This window comes from Malania oleifera, chromosome 3, assembly GCF_029873635.1.
Source record: "Malania oleifera isolate guangnan ecotype guangnan chromosome 3, ASM2987363v1, whole genome shotgun sequence".
NCBI classification, from domain to species: Eukaryota; Viridiplantae; Streptophyta; class Magnoliopsida; order Santalales; family Ximeniaceae; genus Malania; species Malania oleifera.
The window spans coordinates 83,200,772-83,225,074 of record NC_080419.1 but is presented as its reverse complement, the minus strand read 5'-3'; the positions used below and the strand labels follow the sequence as shown (position 1 = coordinate 83,225,074).

Genomic DNA, 24,303 nt, shown 5'->3' with positions numbered 1-24,303 from the left:
GAATTAGTTGAGTCATGCTTGATTGACTTATTTAAGTTGGCTCACAATGCTATTGATTTTGTCACATATTTTGATCTTACTTATACTATTTTGACAATATCTTGGTTATACTTATGAAATTTATATTTATTATATTCATTTTTAAATCACTTTAACTTGGGTCATGAGTATTTGTTAGACAAAGTTGACTGTTGGTTTTGAATAACCATTTTGTAATTAGACTCGGTGTTTGTGTGTAAAAAACATAAGTTGTCACTCTGATGGAGTAGTAAATATCCAACTATAATTCTTGGTGAGTGAACATTGGTCATGTGAGACTAAACTATTATAAACTTTGGTGTTTTGCTTGTTCTTTATAAATTAATTTTCATGTCCACTTGTAAATAATTACATAATTAACAATCATGAAATGTAAATGTCCTATTAACCAGTAATATTCTAGTATGCACCGAAGAATTTTGAGCAACTAAAAAATTTCAATTAAAACTTGATTAATTAATACATGTTATGAAATTTTGGATTAAATTTTATAATTCACATTTAAAATAATCTTCTAAACTCTTTTTGAACAAACTTTTGGACAATTATAATTTTCAATTACTTACTAATGAATACCATGCACATCATATATGTGCAAAAATTTAAAAATAAAAATATTTCAGAAAAGCAAGGGGGAAACATTCATATTTTTTAACCTATATACCATTTTTATAAATTCTTATAATTCTTCAAGAGATAAATGAGATAGGATAATACTAAAATTGTTAGATAATATGACCAATGTTGAGGATTGTCTGCTAGAAATAACTTTAATACATAAAACCTAATAACCCAAGATCATCATCTTATTCAATTAAGAAAATTAAAAGCGGAATAAATACCTGAATTCATAGATGTGTCTGATTTGATTATCTAACAGTCTTTAGCAGAGAGTTTTAATCTTTCACAGTCAAATCCTTAAGTGTCTCACTTGTATTCTTCTCTTTAGATGGGTAAAAGAAAGAATGTGAAACTATTTCTGATTCGACTTAGAGATTATAACTCTATTAGGTTTTCCTTATATATTTGGTTATTTTAGAACTACATCAGTCCTAAATTAACTTAATATTGAGTTTCTACACATTACAAAATCTAAACCCAATAGATGTTAAAATAATCCAATAACATAATTGTTTTTAAATATGTGAGCCCACAATAGGAAATTAAAATTTCATAACATTGTCATGCAACATCAAAAACTAGTATAAGATCAGTTTCATTAGAGATTTAAGTAAATACAAAATTTTTATATTAAACGCAATAAGTTTTTTAAGTAATTAAGATTCATAAATAAAAAATTTTAGCAAATAATATCATGCATGCATAGCATGGGATTGCCCACATTATACATATAATGTGTTTTTATTCCCTCACAAAAATAACCCAACAATTTGGGACATATGCAATGGAGTTTCTCAATTTTAGAACTTTAAAAGGGCAATTTAGTGACTAGAATAGTGGAGGATGTCCCACTTAAAATTGTGTGGCTGAAAAAGAAAAAAAATTGATTTTTTTTTTTTAATGATTAACAAGGGTTTGTATTGTTGCATATATATATTTTTTTATTTTTCATTTTTTGCTTTTTCAAGAGTTATAAAAATATCAACTTATTTTTCAATTTTATAAATCTTTTTTTAAGAAAAAATAAATAATAAAGGGTCTATTTGGTTGTGAAAAGTAATCTTATCTTTATTTTTATATTTTAGACACCTAATTTTTTAAATTTTTCAAAAATTATATAAGAAATAAAAAATGTAGAAAATAAGAAAAAAAAGTTTTTTGGTTTTCATATTCAAATTTAGAAAAAAAAAAAAATTAAGTTCGCACACTTATTTGAAAAATTAGAATGGAAATAGAATTATTTTTCATAATTCAATAATGCCACGACTTTTTTTTATTGTCTTTCAATTTTTTTTATACAAATATTGTAGAATTGAAAAATAAACTAGTTTTCTGTAATTCTTTAGAAAAATAAAAATAAAATAAATTTCCATGGCTAAATAAGCCTAATATTAGCATTAAATAAATTACTACGAAAATGTTTGAATAGTTAATTGTTAGAATTTGTGTATTCCCAAGAGGAGGGTGAATTGAAATTTTAAAACTTTTCCTACGTTATGTTTAAATCCACAAGCAGTATACCGCAACCTAGGGTCTTTCTAAACATATGTCAATTACCCAACAATATAAAACTGAGTAGATAAATAAAAAAGTTATAGTAAACTCAGTATTTCACAACCATTCAAAGCATGTATGTAAAGTAATCAAGATAATAGATAATACCATACATATACAAAAATTAAAGTGCGAAGATAAGGAAACACACGATATGATATTGGAGTTCGACCAATACTACCTACATTCCCGCCTTAAGCTAACAAGTAAGAGGATTCCACTAAATTGCTCACTTGCGGGTGGAGCGACACCGTTTACAACACCTTACAAGCTGATGCACGTAATTCTCTTAACTGGGTCTAAACCAATCTGGTGCTCTCCTAACTGGGTCTGAGTAAATCCGGGACTATTCAATGGGCTAGTCTCTCCCTTCCGACCATACATCGAGAGTACAACAAATAATCAAATAGTTTTTTTGTACAAACAAAATGCTTCTTACACTAAGCAGATATTTGCCAATAAGCACAAATACACTCACGTATGATATGAAATCAAGTTCAATGTCAGAATGTGTATTTTTCACTCAAAAATATTTCTCAATAAAAACCAAGTGTGAAAAATAGTTTTTTTACTAACAAAGAGTAAGAGACCTTCTACGTAAAGATATTAAAATAAAAATATGCTGAAGGTACTCTTTTCAATATGCCAAGATTTTTCCCAAAACTAGTTTTTCAAATAAAACTTAGCGGAATTAAGATTCTTGCTTAAATATAATTTTGCAATGAGAACACAATCACCCCAAAGATATTTATCAAGTAAAATATATGGGTAACCTCTAACAATACTTTCAAAAAGATTTTCAATAAATAAATATGACTGAGAGTATTATGCCTAGAATGAAGAATCAATGCCCAAATGAACTCTCTCTAAAAAGGATTTTCAAATCAATATGTAAGGAGAATGAGTAGTATGCTTTGAAAGATTGAAAGAGTTTGAGCAACAAGAGGAGTATGAGTATAAAAATTTTAGAGAATTTTTCCTTAATCAATTTTGCTAATCTCATACTAATTAAGACAAATTGGGAGGTATATATAGATTTTGCTAAAAATATAACCGTTGGGGACATAGAAGGCATTTTGGAAAAAGTTTAATGACGATTAATAAAATTAACCTCGTTTTATCTCGGTAAAAAATTGACCAACCCAAAAGGTTTGATTGACCATATAAAAGGCTCGGTTGACCACTTTAACAAGTTCGATCGACCGTGACAATTTTGAACTAAGTATATGGTCGACTGTCTCAGGGCGATTCCGAGCCCTTCGTAGGTTCAGTCGACTGTGGCCAAAATGAATTACAAATTTGGTCAGTTGAACAGTTGGGGTTTAGAAACGCTTCAGTTCGGTCGACCTAGGACGATACGTTCATTTTAGAATGGTCGATCGCGCAAAGTCAAAATGTTGACTTTCGAACGGCTTGGTCGATAGTGGCATTTATACTGCCATAGGTTCGGTCGACTGTGGCTAAGTCTTTTTAGTCAACAAAGGTTTGATCAACCCAGCTGAGTATAACTAAGTGGGTTTGGTCAATCGTTATTTTCTAATTAAGCCTAAAAACCCGACATCGGTCAATCACTTTGCTTTTGCCCCGATTTTGACCCTAATCAATTTAAACATTTTTGTATGAATTTAATTGTTAAGAAAAAGTTTTTCTGTGAAATGTGTTGGTCCCTAGGGTCTGTCTACGATCGTTCTGAGCTATTCGTTCACATCATGCATTATTACAGACCAAATTATAAAATAGAAATGCAATACAATTTAAAATAGATGTCTTCTTCTGTCTTGCTCTTCAAACTTCATGGAATACGATAGGATGTATGATCTTGAGGTTTTTCTTGCTTCCATTTTCCCTTGACCTCATGTGCATATTTAGATATAGACTTGTTCACACTCTAAATGCACACATGAGATACAGACGTTTTGTCAGCATCAAAATAGGGACCAGACTCAAAAAGTCAACAATAGTGTTTATAAAAAAGAAATAGTTTGAATGATAGTTTTAGAACTTTTTTTTAGTGTCAATAAATCTTTTTTTTTTTTCCAAACATATAATAGTTTCATTATTACTTAACTGATACCTCAGTCCTTAAGTAGTTTGATCATTGACCTTCACATACACGTGCTATCTTGTGGTTGGGCAGTTGGAGTTCATATATTAAATTTGAATTTATATAAACTCAAATAAAGCGCAATACAATATTATATGTTATGTTTAATTCAAATTCCTCAAAATTGAAATTAAAGTTTTGAAACTAACCTATCTAGTGTAGCATAGAGTCGAATATAAGAAATATTTATATTATTTTATAAATATTTCCTTAAAGTGATTCACATTTCAGCTTTATTTTATGATTCCAATAACCACATTAAGTGATAGTTGTGATTGTTTACATTCCACATTAAGTGCTCTTGGTGGTTATTTATCCAATGAGTGCATGAATTAATAGTCTTATTAGTGATAATGTTACAAAGTCTTCATATTTGTTCCTTGGTGGATGGAACTAATGAGAGAACTCAAAAGTCATAAGAGCTATGTGAAGAGTCCCTAGTCTTGCCTATAAAAGGGTCTGTGTATTCCATTAATTTATCCCATTAAGTCTAATGTAAAGACTAGAAGATACTTCATAAAATTATAGTTCTATTTTCTAAAGATTGAAGTAGATCTTAATAGTATATTTACAAGTCAAGCACAATGGACGAAGGTACAAATTTTTCCACTGCTCATGTTTTTAATATGTTATTCTGCTTGATATTCTTTCATTTGGTATTGGAGTCAAGCCTCTTAGCCTATGCTTGATTAGTAATATTGACTCTATTTTGGAGTTATTTTGGGCCTAAAGTTTTTTTACTCAAGAATTCCTAATCAATCTTGGAAGTCAATATAAATGTCATGTGACTTGATTTAAAATTTCGGGAGTAGCCATAACATCTTAATAAAGCAAATCAATTTAAAAGTTTGTGCCATAATATGGTTATTGATATTAAAAATTGTAATTAAGTTATGAAGTCGGTGACTCAACCTTATAGGGAAGTTATTGATTTTATAATTTAGTTAGTATGAGAAAGTAAATTTATCAATGTGATGAGGTTGCCCTAATGCCCTTAGGATAATGGGTAACTCTTTGTCATATTGATTAAATTTATTTGCCTTACTAGTAAATTCATGCGTTTTGCAACCTTGGCCCATAGGAAGGTGGAGTTTACTATATAAAGCTTTAATATTTTATTTCATAGCATTAAAGTCATTTCTTGGTTTTGCAGTTTTTTTTTTTAATTAATAGTGTACAACATGTTCCAATGCTTGAACATAATAATTTTTCTGACTGGAAGGATTCTCTTATATTTACTCTTGGGTACATGGATCTCGATTATGCACTTCGGGAAGTGAAACCACCTATCCCCAAGGATGGTGACACACAAGAAGCCATTGATAAGCATGCATGGTGGGAGCAAACCAATCGTTTAAGTCTAATGCTCATAAAGTCTCGTATGGGAAAGAGCATTAGAAATGCGATTGGCGAGCATAAACATGTTAAATATTTTTTGAAGGCAATCGAAGATCAATTCGTCAGTTCTGAAAAAGCTTTTGCTAATGCCCTAATGAAGAAATTCACTAGCAAAATTTTTGACAACTCTTAAAGTATTCGTGATCATGAGGGACTTAGCGGTTGGATTAAAATCATTAAAGATGGAGATTGAGGAACCATTTTTGGTTCACTTCATTCTGAACTCTCTTCCTCAAGAGTATGGACATTTCAAAATTTCATACAAAACTCATAAAGAAAATTGGACTATAACAAAACTCATGACTATGTGTGTTCAAGAGGAAGAGAGGTTGAAGCTTGACAAACCAGAAGTGCTCACTTGGTGGCTCATGCGAAGTCAAAAACCAAAAATGGCAAATCTAACCAAGGCAATAAGAAGCAAAATTTGTTAATAAAGAAAAATGACAATAAAACACTTAAATGTTTCTTTTGTCACAAGAAGGGTCATATGAAGAAGGATTGCCTGAAATACAAGAAATGGTTAGAAAAGAAAGGTAAACTCCTTTCTCAAGTATGTCATGAATCTTTTTTATTTTTTTATTTTTATAGAAGCACCTAAAAATTCTTGGTGGATTGATTTTGGTTCTACAATTCATATTGTTAATACCATGCATGGATTTCTCAACCTAAGGAAGCCAACGGAAAATGAGCGATTTGTCTATTCAGGAAATAAAGGACAATCCTCGGTCGTGGGTGTTGGGAAATTTAGAATAATTTTGCGATTGAGATTTGTTTTAGATTTAAACAATGTATTTTATATACCAGAATTTTCAAGAAACTTGATTTCTGTTTCGAGGTTGGCTATAATGGGTTATGGTTTCTTATTTGAAAATTTTGTTACTATACTTTAAAAACAAAGTTCCTATTGGTACTGATATTTTAGTTGAAAATCTTTTCAAGCTTGACTTAGATCCTAATTTTGAGAAAAAATTATTTATATTTGAATGTTAATGCTGGTATTAAAAGGAACCTTTTAGATAAAAGTTCCTCTTTATTATGGCATAAAAGATTATGACATATCTCTTTAAAGATGATTAAGAGATTAGTAAATGAAGGAATCCTAAAAACTCTTGATTTTATTGATTATGAGACTTGAGTGAACTGCATAAAGGGTAAGCAGACCAACAAGATATTCTAAAGGTTCAAGAAGGAGCTTTGACATTCTTGAACTCATACATACAAATATCTGCGGACCATTCTCCACTCCTTGCCTCAATGGGGTCTTCAAGAACAACCATTGCTAGGACATAATATTCACAAAGAAGAGGTTCAACCAGTAACAAGTAAATACAATCAGATTCTACTAAATCATTACCTAATAAGGAAGTAGTAGTTAGGAAATCCTCAAGAATAAGGAAACCTGCAATTTTCGATGACTATATTGTATACTTGACGGAGTCTGATTTTGATGTTGGACCTAAAAAAATCCAATCATGTTTTCACAAGCCATAAGTGCAGATAAATCTACACTGTTGCTAGATGCCATGAAAGAAGAGTTGGAATCCATGTATAAGAACCAAGTTTGAGATCTCGACGAATTACCAGAAGGGAAGGCAACTATCGACTGTAAATGGGTCTTTAAGACCAAGTGCGATGCTTCTGGTAATGTCAAACGATATAAGGCTCGATTGGTTGCTAAGGGTTTCACTTAAAAGGAAGACATGATTATTATGAAACCTTCTCTCCTGTCTTACAGAAGGATTCATTTAGGATAATAATGGCTTTGGTAGCTCATTTTGATTTAAAGTTACACCAAATAGATGTGAAAACGACATCCCTTAATAGGGATCTTGATGAAGAAGTATACATGAGGTAGCCTGAGTGATGATAGTCATAAAGTTTGCAAGCTAAAGAAGTCAATCTATGGTTTAAAACAAGCTTCCGCCAATGGTATTTAAAGTTTAAGAGGTTATCATCTCATGTGGTTTTGATGAGAACATTGTAAATTAATGTATATACCTTAAGGAGAGTGGAAGTAAGTTCATTTTCTTGGTTATGTATATAGATGACATTCTACTTGCGAGTAATGTTTTGGGTTTGCTATATGAGACTAAGCAGTTTCTATCTCGAAATTTTGAAATGAAGGATTTGGGTGAAGCCTCTTATGTCATTGGCATAGAGATTCACAGAGATAGACAACAAAAAATTTTGGGTTTGTCTTAAAAGGCTTACATTAAAAAGGTTTTAGAGAGGTTTGGCATGAAAAACTGCAAGTCCTCAGTAGCTCCCATAAGTCAAAGGGGATAAACTTCGAAAAGACCAGTCACCTTAACATGCATTGGAAATGGAGTAGATGAAAGACATTCCTTATGTATCTGTTGTGGGAAGTTTAATGTATGCTTAGGTTTGCACTAGACTTGACATAAGCTTTGTCGTTGGATTGTTGGGTCGCAACTAAAGTAATCCAGGATTCCAACATTGGATAGCTGCAAAGAAGGTAATGCGATATTTACAAGGAACCAAAGATTACATGTTGACTTACAGACACACTGATCTTTTGGAAGTAATCGGGTATTCAGATTCAAATTTTGTCGGTTGTATAGACAATAAAGAGTCAACCTTTAAATATATCTTTCTTCTTATTGAAGGAGCTATATCCTGGAGGAGTGTGAAACAAAAAATTATCGTCTACTATGGAGGCAGAATTTATAACTTGCTATGAAGCATCAAAACAGGCCTTATGGTTAAAGAATTTTATCAATGGTCTTAAAATTGTTCATTCTATAGAAAGAGCGATAAAGATTCTCTGTGATAATTATGCTGCAATGTTCTTTTCTAAAAACAATAAAAGTGGAAGCAGAAGCAAGCATATCAAAATAAAGTTCTTAGTGTGAGAAAGTATATGAAGAAAAAATTGGTTACAGTTGAACACACCACTACATACTTGATGATTGCGGATCCAATGACCAAAGGTTTACCGGTTATGCAGTTTAAGGGTCATGTGGATAATATGGGCCTTTGTGGCATTTAGTTTTTCTTTTTCTTGTACTTGTTGACATTTTGTCACACAAAGAGTTATTTTGATGAATTATTTAGTATTACGCGTATAAAGATAAATTCATCATATCCATCGGGATATTAAGGTTGGACCTAAATGACGTTAATATTTCATAAAGTTTTTCCTAAAATACTTACTTATGAAGTATTAAATATTGTAACACATAGAAGGGAATGCTTGATAAATAAAGCGCTACCGCTATAGTTCCTTATGTAGTATGACTTAAGTGAGTGGGAGTAATCACAATAAAGACTATGTGTATGCAATTAAAGTAATATCATGACTCATTTAGATAAAGAATCCGTGTTATGTGAACCAAGTGGGGGAATGTAAAAAATATTTATATTATTTTATAAATATTCCCTTAAATCTACCTATCTTGAAAAAAGGAATAATCATGAAGAATCAAAAAAATTATCTATCTTCCAATCGTGTAACAATAAGTCCAATAAACTTCCTGACCAATATAATTAATATTAAACTATAAATATTTAGTATCATCACCTTCATTTATATATATTTGCCCAATGAAAATCCGTATTAAACTTGAGTTGTATAATGAAAGAACCTATTCGTCTCTTTTCCGTCCTTGGAATTCAAGTACAAAATTTCTAATATGAAAATACAAGCCTTAACCAAATGTAGGTGTATACATATACATAAATGCATGTATGTTGTTTAGAGCTTGGCAGTTCCTAAAATCAATATCAATGTATTTTTTTGGGCTTATTGCAATTTACAATAATGAATTTATATTCATGGCTCGAATTAAATAATTTGAATTATGTTTAAGAAATGTTTCCAATTTCTATAAGTTTAATTAAACTATAAAAATATTAACAACAACTTTGTACGCCTTGATTCAAGACAAATTTTAAGGTAAATTATCAAAAGGCTATAATTATGCTCCCATTATCTATCTATATAAATTATAGTAGGAGACTCTTGATTGGCCTAAAATAAAATTATAAGAACTTTTCAAAAAGTTTTTGTATGACCGAGTTAGTAATGTATTTATTATGATTACCTATATAATTTAATATACAATATTTTTAGATTTTTCTAAGAAGGAAATGCATTCATTAATTCATAGTTTGAAAAATACATATTTTAAATAATTTTTATTAAATTTTTTTTTAAGTAAACTTGAATTTGAGACAAATAAATTAGTAAAAAAACATTATGCTTCCTATCTTATTTTTATATTATTTATAATAAAATTATAAACTATAAATATCCCAACATATTAAAACTAAATAATTAAATATGGTGCATTTCAAGAGTCTTTATTTATTTTTCATAAAATAAAAAATTATAAAAGTGGCTCACTATTTTATGAGAATGACAAGGGATGGGGCCTGCTTTAGAATTAAGAAAACCTCAGTGGGGGAATTTGTAATCTGTTATTTAACAGAACTGCCCATTAATTACAATTTAAAACTATAAAAAGGAAAAAATAGAGGGGGGAAATGGAAATGCCACTTCATCTCCCTCGCTTTCAGACGTTTTGAAGAAAACCTCCGCTCAGAATAGTCGTACAAATATAATATTATTCTTTCTCTCTCTACATTTCTCTCTCTCTCTCTCTCTGCCTCATCAGATTCAGCACTCAGCAGCTTGGCCAATTAGGATCAGTCGGCATCTTCGCCGGAGACTAAACAGTGGTACTGTTCGTCCGCCGGCACCACCAGGTCCGCCATCAAAGTATAGATCTCCGGGGCCATGAGCCGCCGCCACCGGCAACCACCCTCCGGCTCAGCCCCACGACCCAATCCCTCCCCCTTACAAGAAGAAGCAGAAAAAGAAGAGGCCTACAATATCATCCCAGTTCACAATCTCCTCGCTGACCACCCGTCCCTCCGCTTCCCTGAGGTACGCGCCGCCGCGGCAGCCTTACGCACCGTCGGCAACCTCCCCAAACCCCACTTCTCGGAATGGCTCCCCCACATGGACCTTCTCGACTGGCTAGCGGCCTCCTTCGGGTTTCAGGCCGACAACGTCCGCAACCAGCGGGAGCACCTTGTCCTCCACCTCGCCAACGCACAGATGCGCTTGCAGCCCCCTCCGGACAATATTGACTCACTGGACCTCACCGTTCTCCGCCGTTTCCGCAAGAAGCTCCTCAGGAACTACACCTCCTGGTGCTCCTACCTCGGCCGCAAGTCCAACGTTTGGATCTCCGATCGCCGCGAGGCCGCCAATGACGCGCGCCGGGAGCTGCTTTACACGGCGCTATATCTCCTCATATGGGGTGAGTCCGCAAATCTCAGATTCGTACCCGAATGCATATGTTACATTTTTCATCATATGGCGATGGAATTGAATAGGATTCTTGAGGATTATATTGATGAGAACACGGGGCGCCCTGTGCTCCCCTCTATCTCTGGCGAAAACGCATTCCTGAACCGCGTCGTAACGCCCATTTACGAGACGATTAGCGCCGAGGTCGAGGGAAGCAGGAACGGGACCGCCCCGCATTCTGCCTGGAGGAATTATGATGACATAAATGAGTATTTTTGGACTCGCCGGTGTTTTGACAAGCTCAAGTGGCCAATTGATGTTGGAAGCAATTTTTTTGTGACATCCAGTAGGAGCAAGCGTGTGGGTAAGACTGGCTTTGTGGAGCAGAGGTCGTTTTGGAACTTGTTTCGGAGTTTTGATAGGCTGTGGGTTATGTTGATTTTGTTTCTTCAGGCAGCGATCATTGTTGCTTGGGAGGGTAATGACTACCCGTGGGACGCATTGCGGAATCGTGAGGTTCAGGCTCGGGTTCTCTCTGTGTTTTTGACCTGGAGTGTTTTGAGGTTCCTCCAATCCCTTCTTGATGCGGGTATGCAGTACAGCTTGGTTTCAAGGGAGACTTTGGGGCTTGGAGTGAGGATGGTTCTGAAGAGCATAGTTGCTGCAGGGTGGATTATTGTGTTTGGGGTTTTGTATGGGAGGATTTGGTCACAGAGAAACAGTAACCGAAGGTGGTCTGGGGAGGCAAATCGTCGGATGGTGATTTTTCTTGAGGCTGCATTAGCTTTTGTTCTCCCAGAGCTTTTGGCGCTGGCTCTCTTTGTTCTTCCCTGGATTCGGAATTTCCTAGAGGAAACAAATTGGAGGATCTTCTACATGTTGTCATGGTGGTTTCAGAGCCGAACTTTTGTGGGACGTGGTTTAAGAGAAGGTCTTCTGGACAATATAAAGTACACAGTGTTCTGGGTGCTGGTCCTTGGTACAAAATTTGTATTTAGTTACTTCTTACAAATCAAACCCATGATTGCCCCAACGAAAGCCCTTTTGGATCTTAAAGATGTGAATTATGAATGGCATCAGTTCTTTGACAACAGCAACAGATTTTCTGTTGGGCTATTGTGGCTTCCTGTCATTTTGATTTACCTCATGGATTTGCAGATTTGGTATTCCATATACTCGTCTTTTTTTGGTGCTGCAGTTGGGTTGTTCGCACATTTGGGTGAGATTCGAAACATACAACAGTTGAGGTTGAGATTCCAGTTCTTTGCAAGTGCGATTCAGTTTAATCTCATGCCTGAGGAACAGTTACTAAATGTGAGGGGAACACTGAGGAACAAGTTTAATGATGCCATCCACCGATTGAAATTAAGGTATGGGCTTGGCCGGCCTTATAAGAAGCTCGAATCAAACCAGGAGGCAAACAAGTTTGCTTTGATCTGGAATGAAATAATTTCCACATTCCGGGAAGAAGATATTATTAGTGATCGTGAGGTTGAATTGCTGGAGTTACCTCAAAATTCGTGGAATGTTAGGGTTATTCGCTGGCCATGTTTGCTACTGTGCAATGAGCTGCTACTTGCTCTAAGCCAAGCTAAAGAGTTGGTGGATGCACCTGACAAGTGGCTCTGGTATAAGATTTGCAAGAATGAGTACAGGCGTTGTGCTGTCATAGAAGCGTATGACTGTGTCAAGCACTTGCTGCTTGATATTGTTAAACGTGGCTCTGAAGAGCATTCCATTGTTACTGTCTTGTTTCAAGAAATTGACCACTCTCTTCAGATTGAGAAGTTCACTAAAACGTTTAACATGACTGCACTGCCGCAGATCCATGCCAAGTTGATAATTCTTGTTGAGCCGTTGAACAAGCCCAAGAAAGATACTAACAAGGTGGTGAATGTCTTACAGGCACTTTATGAGATAGTAATTCGTGATTTTTTTAAGGACAAAAGAAGCATTGAACAGCTGAGAGAGGATGGTTTGGCTCCTCAGAGGTCAGTGTCCAGTTCAGGGCTGCTCTTTGAAAGTGCTGTAGTGTTGCCGGATCCTGATAATGAGATTTTCTATAGGCAGGTTAGACGCTTGCACACAGTTCTTACATCTCGGGATTCAATGCACAATATCCCAACAAATCTTGAGGCCAGACGTCGAATTGCCTTCTTTAGCAACTCACTGTTTATGAACATGCCTCATGCTCCCCAGGTTGAGAAAATGATGGCCTTCAGTGTTCTAACACCGTATTACAACGAAGAAGTTTTATATAGCAAGGAACAACTTCGAACTGAGAATGAAGATGGGATATCCATCCTATACTATTTGCAGACAATTTATGATGATGAGTGGAAGAATTTCTTGGAGCGGATGCGCCGAGAAGGAATGACAAATGATAATGAAATATGGACAGAAAAGCTGAGAGATCTACGTCTCTGGGCATCTTATAGAGGTCAGACACTTGGACGCACTGTAAGGGGAATGATGTATTACTATCGGGCTCTCAGGATGCTTGCTTTTCTTGATTCTGCATCTGAGATGGACATTAGGGAAGGATCTCGAGAACTCAGTTCAATGAGGCCAAGCAGCAGCTTGGATGGTATGGGCTCACAAAGATCAGCTTCTTCAAGGAGTTTAAGTAGAGCCAATAGTTCAGTGAGTTTGTTATTCAAAGGCCATGAGCATGGGACTGCCTTGATGAAATATACGTATGTGGTTGCCTGCCAGATATATGGAACTCAAAAAGCAAAAAAAGATCCCCATGCTGATGATATTTTGTACCTAATGGAAAATAATGAAGCCCTTCGAGTAGCTTATGTTGACGAGGTTACTGCTGGTAGGGATGAGAAGGGGTATTACTCTGTTCTTGTGAAGTATGACCAAAAGTTGAAGAAGGAAGTGGAGATCTATAGAATTAAATTGCCTGGTCCCTTGAAGCTTGGAGAGGGAAAACCAGAGAATCAGAATCATGCCCTCATATTTACTCGGGGGGATGCTGTTCAGACTATTGATATGAACCAAGATAACTATTTCGAAGAGGCACTGAAAATGCGGAATCTTTTGGAGGAATACAAAACATATTATGGTATCAGGAAGCCTACTATTTTAGGAGTTCGTGAACACATTTTTACTGGTTCTGTCTCATCACTGGCTTGGTTTATGTCAGCTCAGGAGACAAGTTTTGTCACCTTGGGACAGCGCGTATTGGCAAACCCTTTAAAAGTTCGAATGCATTACGGCCATCCAGATGTGTTTGATAGGTTTTGGTTTTTGACTCGTGGTGGAATTAGCAAAGCTTCTAGAGTGATTAACATAAGTGAGGACATTTTTGCTGGCTTCAATTGCACATTGCGTGGTGGCAATGTTACACACCATGAGTACATCCAAGTTGGCAAAGGAAGAGATGTCGGACTGAATCAAATATCCATGTTTGAAGCGAAAGTTGCTAGTGGAAATGGTGAACAAATCCTCAGCAGAGATATTTATAGGCTGGGTCATAGACTGGACTTCTTCCGTATGCTATCATTCTTCTATACAACTGTCGGATTCTTTTTCAACACGATGATGGTTGTCCTGACAGTCTATGCATTTCTATGGGGCCGGCTTTACCTGGCTCTTAGTGGAGTTGAAGGTTCTGCTCTGGCTAATGATAGCAATAATAACAAAGCACTTGGTACAATTTTGAATCAGCAGTTCATCATCCAGCTTGGTTTGTTCACAGCACTTCCAATGATTGTGGAGAATTCTCTTGAGCTTGGGTTCCTTGCAGCCATTTGGGATTTCTTAACCATGCAGCTCCAGCTTTCTTCTGTTTTCTACACATTCTCCATGGGAACTCGTACCCACTTTTTTGGTCGTACCATTCTTCATGGTGGGGCGAAGTACCGGGCAACTGGTCGTGGTTTTGTCGTGCAGCACAAGAGCTTTGCTGAAAACTATAGACTCTATGCTCGTAGCCATTTTGTGAAGGCGATTGAACTTGGGCTTATACTTACTGTTTATGCTTCACACAGCCCCATAGCTACCAACACTTTTGTTTACATAGCTATGACAATCTCAAGTTGGTTTCTTGTATTTTCTTGGATCATGGCCCCTTTTGTATTCAATCCTTCAGGCTTTGATTGGTTGAAAACTGTTAATGACTTTGATGATTTTATGAACTGGATTTGGTACCGTGGCAGTGTGTTTGCAAAAGCTGAACAGAGCTGGGAAAGGTGGTGGTATGAGGAGCAGGATCATCTGAGGACAACTGGCCTTTGGGGGAAGTTGTTGGAGATAATTCTAGATCTCCGTTTCTTCTTATTTCAGTATGGGATTGTATACCAGTTGGGTATTGCTGCTGGAAGCACCAGCATCGCTGTTTATTTGCTATCATGGATCTATATGATTGTGGCTATTGGGATTTATGTACTGGTTGCATATGCCCGAGACAAATATGCTGCAAAAGATCACATTTACTATCGGCTAGTTCAGTTCCTTGTGATTATTCTTGTGATACTTGTGATCATTGCCTTGCTACAATTCACTGATTTCAAATTTATGGATATTTTCACAAGTCTGCTGGCATTCATCCCCACAGGGTGGGCCCTGATTTCCATTGCGCAAGTGTTGAGGCCCTTTTTGCAGTCCACCATGCTTTGGGACACTATTATTTCCATGGCTCGGTTGTATGACATAATGTTTGGAGTGATTGTTATGGCTCCCGTTGCACTACTATCATGGATGCCTGGGTTCCAGTCGATGCAGACAAGGATCCTGTTTAATGAAGCATTCAGTAGGGGACTCCGGATATTCCAGATTGTGACAGGGAAGAAAAGTTTTGACTTGTAATTCGAGGTAATATTTCATAACTGTTTCATTTTCTTTACCTTTTCTTTTTGCCTATCATTATTCTGTTTAGCTGCAGCTTGAAATTGATATGCTGTTGAGTTCTATTCTTTGATGTTACTGGAGTGGAGCTAATTAGTAACTCTGTGGTTGTGTCAGAGGCATTGTGTTGTTGAGATATTGACTGGAATTTTTGAATTATATTCTTCAACACTTGATTTCTAGTTGTTCTTTAGTGTTTCCACATTTATCAGATTGCATATTTCTGATCTAGAACAAAACATTTATTGCAATTTTCAGGTTTACATTTTTTTTCTTTTTTTTTTTTCCCTTAAAGTTTATGTGCAACATGAGTTTTGTGCCTCTAGTATTTGCAAAATTTGCTTCCAATAATCCCTTGTGTATTCTTTCTTGCAATTTGTCTCATTACTCTTGTTTATCTTCATCTCTTTGAGTGGAATTATATTGGTCATGTTGAAGTTTGATGTGTGAAATCCATTTAATCTTGTTTTCATCAATTCATATTTTTGCTAGGTAGGTCAGATTCATAATAAGTTGTGTAATGAACTGACCAAGATAAATGGAAGCAAACTTGTATGCAAAACAAATGGGCTAATTTAGCTTTAGTTTGGCTTCTCACTGATTAAGTAGCTGTTGATGTCAATCCATTTTGGGTTAACATGATTAACTAGATTTTGTGCAATGATAATGATTAACATGATTAATAGTCATTATTTTTAATTTTTTATGTTACTATTATTATTCTTTTTGTTATTATTACGTAGGAATACAATTTCATTCTTGAAATTTGATTCCGTTTCAAGCTTGATTCTCAAACCAAATAGGGGGTTAGTTCTTATTTTTAATAAACTTTTGCAATATCGTTATCTAGTGTCAATGGTTAACCTATATGCATATATATTAGACAAATTAATAATACATTGTCATAATTATACTTATTTTGATTTCATAATTATAATACATTTACTAATAGATCATACTATTCTTTTTTTTTTTTAAAATAATAAAAGATGATATTTCATTAATAGGAGAAGAATTTACAAAGAGGAGAATAAGACATCTCCCGTCATAATTTTGAATATGTCATATTATTCTTAAAATGAAAATTTTAAAAGGAAAAAGTTATGTAGCATACCAAAGCCATATATCTTTTAAGAATAATGAAAAAGTTTATAGAAAAGAAGAGGGACTTGGATATGATTTTTATAGACTTAGAGAAAGCATACGATAGAATATCTAAGGAAGTTTTATAATGGGTTTTAGTAAAATAAAAAAAAAAGGTGTATGTACTAGGTAAATTAATGTCATTAAGGCTATATACGATGGAGTAATGACTAGCGTTAGGATTATAGGTGGAGAGGATAGGGAATTTCTACTTACATTAGGTGTACATCAAGTATTTGCTTTGAGCTCTTATCTTTTTGCTCTAGTGTTGGACAAACTTACTAGGAGTATCCAAAATGAGGTTCCATAGTGTTGTTTGCTAATGATATTGTTTCAATTGATAAAATTTGGGGTGGAGTGGAATCTAATTTAGAATTATGGAGAGAAGTGAATGTAGAGGTTTTAGGATAAGTAGAAATGACAAAATACATGAAATGTACTTTTAGTCATAGTATGAGCAATATTAGAGAAAAAGTTAAACTTGATGATCAAGAAATTAATAACTTGAGTAAATTTCGATACCTTGGATCTATTATGCAAGCTAAAGAAGAAATTGAAGAAGATGCAATACATGGAGTTAAAGCAAGGTAAGTAAAATAGGTAAGTGCTTTGAGCGTGCTGTGCGATCGTAAAATACTTTGAAAATTAGAAAGGAAGTTCTATAGGGTGGTTGTAAGACCAACTATGCTATACGGATCAAAACATTGGCCAATATGCTGAGATGAGAATGCTAAGATGGATGAGTGGTATAACATTAAAAGATAAATTACGGAATGAACATATTTGCGGTAAGTTACACATAACTCTTGTAGAAGATAAGATAAGGGAAAGACAACTCAGATGGTTTGAGCACCTGCAATATAGGCCAAATAGTGTGCCGGTGAGGAAAAGTGAGCTAGTTACTATAAGGGGTAGTAAAAGTGGTAGAGGTAGACTTAAAATAATTTGGAATGAGATAGTGAGTAAGGATTGAATTTGGCGGAAGAAATTACCCATGATTGTGTAAATTGGAAGAAAAGGATTTATGTAGGCTGACCCCACCTAGTGGGGTTTAAGTCTTGGTTTGTTGTTGTTGTAAAAGTTATATAGCATAGAAGAATATATTATATGTGACAATCTTATCAATGTAACAAAAATTAATAAATTTTGTATCGGGTTATTATGTAACATTGTGCATAAAAATATGTTAGCCTATTAGAAGTCTATATATACAATGATTTGAAAGACATTTGTAAACATAATATGTTGCATGGTAAACATGTATAAAGTACTTTAAAAATATACAAAAAGTATTATTATGTATCAATAATTAAATTTTTATATGAACTATGATTCATTAGTTAACATCTTTATGGATTCTATTTCTTATACAGTTAATAGTTAATCTGTGAATTTCTTATAATTCAAAATAAATTTGAATTATATTATTTGAAAGTTACTTCTAGCTTTATGAGTTTATTATTAATATTCATCTTTTAGAAGTGAGGTTTACTGTGTTTCTCAGTGATATTAGAATATTGTTAAAATTTGGTAGAATTTCATAATTTTCAGTAATATTTTGTCCTACTTCTAGATAAGGATATTTTTATCCATAAGATGATTTAATTATCCTTATATATATATATATTGTAGATTTTCCTTTCAATAAAAATCAATTGGGGTTGATTGTGGTCCCTACTTTAGCCAATAAAACAAAATTATGAATAACCTGCCAAGTTTGTTTGTCTTTTTTTTTTTTTTGGGAGTTTAAACTTTTAAAAGAAGGAAATTCTGACTTATCAAAAAAAGAAAAAGGATATTATGCAATCGTCTTTGATGCTTATTCATTTCTTATCAAAAAAAGAAAAGGATATTATGTAATTGTCTTTGATACTTATTGATTTCTTAATCAAAATATAAATTAATTATAATCTTTTTATTTTTATATATCAGATTCATTGTCAGGTAATAATGGAATATTTTGAGTAAAATAATTTCATATAAGGACCACTTAAGGGGCATAACTCAACTTTGCATGAAGCTTGTACTTTACAAGAACCAACCTAACTAAATCTTACCTTCCTTTCTTTTCATTAAGCTATCCATCAAGTCCATAATGGATTCAGGATAAGCAATTAAAAGAAAAGAATTTTCTAAACAGAGTAATAATGGAATTCTTTTGGCCCCTCTCTCCCCAGAAACTGGGGGAAAAAAAAAGAACAAAGTTTGCAACTTTTTTACAGCTGAAATGCTATTAGGACGTGACAATATTTTGTAAATACATATTAGGTTTGTATTTGTGAGAAGTTGGAAGAATCTTATAAAAAGAAGAGGAAAAGAATTTGTTAAGAGTGAAGAGCAATATCTTTTTGTGAATGTGTTAATAGCTTTTTCTTTTTGGCTCCCATACATGCCACCCCTCAAGATGTTCTCAAAAGAGAAAAGAATCATCATGTAGAGCATGCTGGGGTTTTATTCATGGCTGCTGCTTGATGATTATAGAGTGTTTGGCTGTTTGCTTTTCTGTGGCTGCCACTGTTACCTGTCTCGTTTTCCGTAGCTGCTATTCTGTGGCCATGGCTGCCCCTTGAAATTCTGCAGTGCTTCCTTTCTGCCTTAAGTTCATCCCATGTTACTAGTTTGTGCTCCTGCAGGTAAACCACCCAATGCCCCCTCCGTATAACTTTTGACAAGATTGAAAGAGATAAGAAACCTGCTTAAGTCTCGACTATTGATTCTGGTAGTTGAATGGGTTTCCCAACAATTAGGGTGCCCCTAGCCTCACCCTGAAAGGGAGAAACTCCAAATCCTTACTCCTACACTCCTGAATTCTCCTATGCGCTCTTTTGTAACGTCAACTAGTCCCCTAAAATTCCAACTAATCAGTCTCATAACTTGACTGCTTTACTCTCCTTCCCTCACCTCCCAACCCAGCAATATTTAAGTGGATGCATAACTTATTGAACTCTTTTTTCCCCCTCTTATGACTTTTATGTAACTGCCACCTTCAACTCTTGTCCTAGAGGACTAAATAACTTAATATTCATCCCCTTTCAGAGAGCTTGGGGTTCTCAGTTGTCTCTCTCACCCCTGAATGAGCTAATAAGAATTACCTGATCGATTTCTCTCTTGGCAGAAAGAAACATCAGTAAATTTAGGCAAATTTTCTGGAATGGGAAATGCCTTTTTGGGATACTGAACTCTCTTAATCGTCCTTTGCATGTTTCTGTGCAGTGTCACTAACCACTCTAATAGGAATAGAACAAACTATAGCATCATTGGAACCACTATCCCAGAAAGGACAGAAAGAAATGATGAGCCAAAGACCTGTCCTTCAAAGACGTTGTTCAAATGGCGAACACCAACCTGAGCATCTTCTGAGAACCTTTCCATGTCATTAACCTCCCTGCTTTCTGAACAAACAATGCTCAACCAAATCTACTGGGAACTTCAAAATAATATCAGAATGTGGCCGTGAATTTGTTAGAAGATCACGCCTTCTTCTAAAATGTTCTCTGCTGTTAATTGATCCACGCTAATTCTTTATCAGACTCACAAATGCCCCTAATTCATCATCCATCTTAATAGAATAAGAATATACAGCTAGCAGAATAAGAAATCTCCTTAACTCATCCATCTCTTCCATTCTATCATTTGTGAAAAACTGTCCCCTGAATCTGAATACTCGTTTTTGGTTGTCCCTTTCTACGGGTTGATATTTCTGGCCCCCTTGGAACTCCAATCAGATTGGAAATAGCTATTTGTAGTTTATACAAGGATGATAGTTTCTAATTGTATGGAGCTGGCCCAGAAAACTGAGCCAGTGCTTCTTCATCCTGCATGTATATTCTTCCATCACATTTATTTATTTATTGTTTTCTTCTGGATATGGGGGGATATGGTTAGGAGCTTCCATTATCTTCTTGCCAGGTTCCCCCTCATCCCCACTCTGCAACTCAACGAACTGCATGATAGCTTCAGTCTTCTCTGCCATCTGCAGCACGTGCCCATCTTGACAAATTATTTACGGTTTTTCTGTATAGTAGATTGATAATGGTTTAATCCCAAAACACTAGACTCCAAGTGGGGCTTCTCCAATCCATTTATATTAGCCTTTAAATCCAACTTCTCCTTGACCACCTTGCAAGCAGGTATCCTCCTAGCAACTCCCGGGCCCCCAAAGGTATTAGTACTAATCAACTTATAATCTGAATGTACACAATTGATATGATGGCTCTTTCCAGTCCTGAAATTATGTGAATTAAGGGGAAGTCTTCCCTTTTACTTTATATCTGAATCTCGGTTATTATGGACCACAGCTTTGCTGGAGACTATCAAGTCCACTGTCACAGGTTTCCTGAGGACATCAGCACATGAATATCACTTTGAAAGTCTCTGGAATACAACTCTTTCTCCAACCTTGCTTCCCCCCTTGCCACTTCCCCTGATCTCTGGATGTTATTTGATCTAGAGCATGACAAATCACTCCCTTCAAGTTTCATTGTTTCCTTCCCTTCCATTAGAATTCTCCTTCAAAACCTGGAGGAGGGACCACCAGCCTGAGGCCTCTTCTTCTGGAAAAGCAATGTATAGGCTTCATCTAGTCTCTCTGAATCTCTTGACCTATCTATCTGCTAGCAGCTTCAAATTTTGGGATCTTCCTTCAATTCTCCAGAATACTCCCAATGGATTCTTATCTTCCCACAAGCTCAGGACCAAAACAGTTTTCTGTGCTTCAAAAACCACCAGAATTCTTCATTTCCCATCACCAAGAAGGATGTTTGCCTCCTTGCAAATTTTGAAATGGTTAGTCATGCATTCTCCAATTGATCAATGTTAATAACCTTTTTATTTGCTCTAAACAAGTGATGAAAACCCTTGATTAACTCTAGTAGTCATTGTCTGCTGATGTCACAGTACGTAACAGATCATAGCAGTGTTTTTTGCTCACAGCCATCTAAAAATGCCTAGTTAATCAAAAGATTCACCAGCTTCAAGCTGAGTCTTCTACTATGTTTAATGCTAGCGTAAACCGTTCAGGTATAGCAAGGCTGTTGGTCTTTTTGTCATTTAATCCTTGGATTACTGATTGTAATGCTTCATCTCATATGACAGGTAGATATGATTTATTTTAATCCTTTGAAAGCTGATACTCAAAAGATTTTCCTTGCTGATGGTGGAATAACCTCTGTTTCTGGTTGTGGAGATGTACTCATTTTCTTGTTTCCCTCTTTTCTCTGTACTCTCTGTGCCAATCCTTTGAATTTCTTAATTGTGGATAATTTAATGAATTCTCTCAATTGCTCAGTCACATTGTACCATTTTTACTGTGTTATCCATGATCTTCAAACAAGGAGGATTGATAGAGGCCTTGAGAAGGATGGACTGCTGGACTATATATTTATATATTTGATACGCTGGGTTTCCTGGGCTTACGCACCAGACTAATTCCACGCCTACGCCAGCCGTGCTCTCAGCCAATACGTAGGAGATAAATCGCGGATGTGCAACGCAAGCAGCAGGAATCGAACCTGGACCACTGGGGTTACCAGCATGTTCGAAGGCTCCCCCTTACCACCTGCTGCTGGACTATATTATTTTGATGGAAGTGGTGGTAGTTCTTGTTCTTGCTGCATGAGACCTTCATTCTCTTCGCATGGTTTGGAATAGTGGCATGCTCATCTTGGTCATCCATAACTTAAGACAATACAAGTTCTTTGGTTTTTAAATTTGCCTCTCTTCTTGAATGCCGAGGTTGCCATTTAGGGAAGGATAGCGGATCTTTCTTTTTGTTCTAGAGTTAAGCCTCATGGTAGATCCCTATTTCCTTGTTCATTTTGATATCGTGGGTTGGTGTAAGCTCAAGCCCATCCAATTATCAATAATTTGTGCTTTTTTGGATTATTATTTTTTCCTATGACTTGGTTATATCTGCTAAAATATAGGTCTGAGTTCCTTAATGTTTTTGTCCAATTTTGTAATGAAAAAAAGAACCAATTTGGCACCACTAGTGTTAAGATTTTCCATTTGGACAATGCATTTGAACATTCAAAATCAAACTCATTCCTTTTATAGATGAAGGATTATTTTGTCAGGCTCTTCATGTTTATTCTCCCTAGCACAATAGCGTTGTTGATATGAAGAATAAACATTCACTTGAAATACCCTATCTATGCCTTTTCGCATGTGTGCTCCTAAATTTTTTTGAGCCATTGCTGTTTTTATTCTATGTTTTTCTAATTAATAGGATGCTCTCTAGTGTTGGGAAAAATTGATGTGTACCTTGGTCCTGTGTTTCTTGTTGTGCCTTGTGTATTTTTTGGTGCACACATTTTGTTTATGTTCAACATGCTGGTGAGGACAATTTGTTTCCTTGTGCCAGTAAATGTGGTTTTGTGGGTATTCTAGAATCTAGAAAGGGTATGAGTGTTGTGATCTTCATACTTGTAAACGCAGTCATTTTTGTGACCTTTTGCTTGGGGAAACGCCCAATTTTTCCTAGTGCTAGATATCCTTTGGGTGATTTTATTCTTGGCAGATCAAGTACTAGTGATTCTACCTCTTGTCTGAACCCTGCTATTGTAGTTCTCATTCCTTTGTAGGACACCTCTGCTGTAGTTTTAGGTGAAACATTTGTCACTGCTCTCAAGAAACATTTGAAGGTAAATGAATGTTGTAAGAGGAGAATTGACACCTCTGCATCCACCCAGGTTCTGGTTCAACCCTCAATTGTATCAAATTCTAGTTCTAAAGTGAGTCTCACTTGAACTTGGATTTCTCATACTATACAATTGTTTACGGTTTCTATCTTCTCTTCTCATATTGAGGCCCTAGCTAATTGTTAATATTGGGGTGGAAGCATTCTATGGATGTAGAGATGGTGGCCTTGACTTCTCAAGGGATATAGGAACGGGTGGATCTTTGTCCCGGTAAAGAGTTCTTTTTTGGGTCTTATTAGTTGCAATGTTGCATACTATTATCATCTTGATGGTATTTGTAGAAGGCTAAAAGCCTCATTGGTGGGTTTGAGACACCCTCCAGTAACCTTGTTGAGCTCTATTGGAGTTCTAATCTGTTTGGTAATTAATTTTGAGTGGCGTGTGTAGCTGCTAGATGTTAAAAGGCATTTCTGCACCTGGAGGAAGAGGTGTACATGGATCAACCCTTGAGGCATCTTCCTTGGGAGAAAGTGGCAAGGTTTGTGAGTCAAGCAACGCCATTTATGGTCTTTAGCAGGTACCCTAGGGCGTGGTTTGACAAATCGTAGATTGGTATCTGTGGGAAAACATGTTTAATGACTTGTATTCTATGATGTAAGTAGCTTAGTTTA

The 24,303-nt window shown here is 35.4% G+C and overlaps 1 protein-coding gene and 1 non-coding gene across 8 annotated transcripts in view; both read left to right on the top strand.

Annotated features, from left to right (window-relative positions):
• Positions 1-10,223: 10,223 nt before the first annotated feature.
• Positions 10,224-24,303, top strand: part of LOC131150904 (callose synthase 12-like) — a 40,315-nt gene continuing 26,235 nt past the window's right edge. For 5 of the 7 annotated variants that reach the window (XR_009135636.1, XR_009135635.1, XR_009135638.1 and 2 more), the window contains exon 1: positions 10,230-15,818. Coding sequence is in view for 2 of the 7 variants with exons in the window: in XM_058101976.1 (XP_057957959.1) it covers positions 10,476-15,812 (5,337 nt within the window). In the remaining 5 variants the exon portion in view is untranslated. Of the gene's footprint in view, positions 15,819-22,327; positions 22,733-24,303 lie in introns of those variants that run through there. The other 2 variants (XM_058101977.1, XM_058101976.1) reach the window with 2 other exon arrangements.
• Positions 13,453-13,533, top strand: LOC131152512 (small nucleolar RNA J33). Its single transcript, XR_009136009.1, has one exon. It is a non-coding gene; the product is annotated as a small nucleolar RNA J33 (small nucleolar RNA).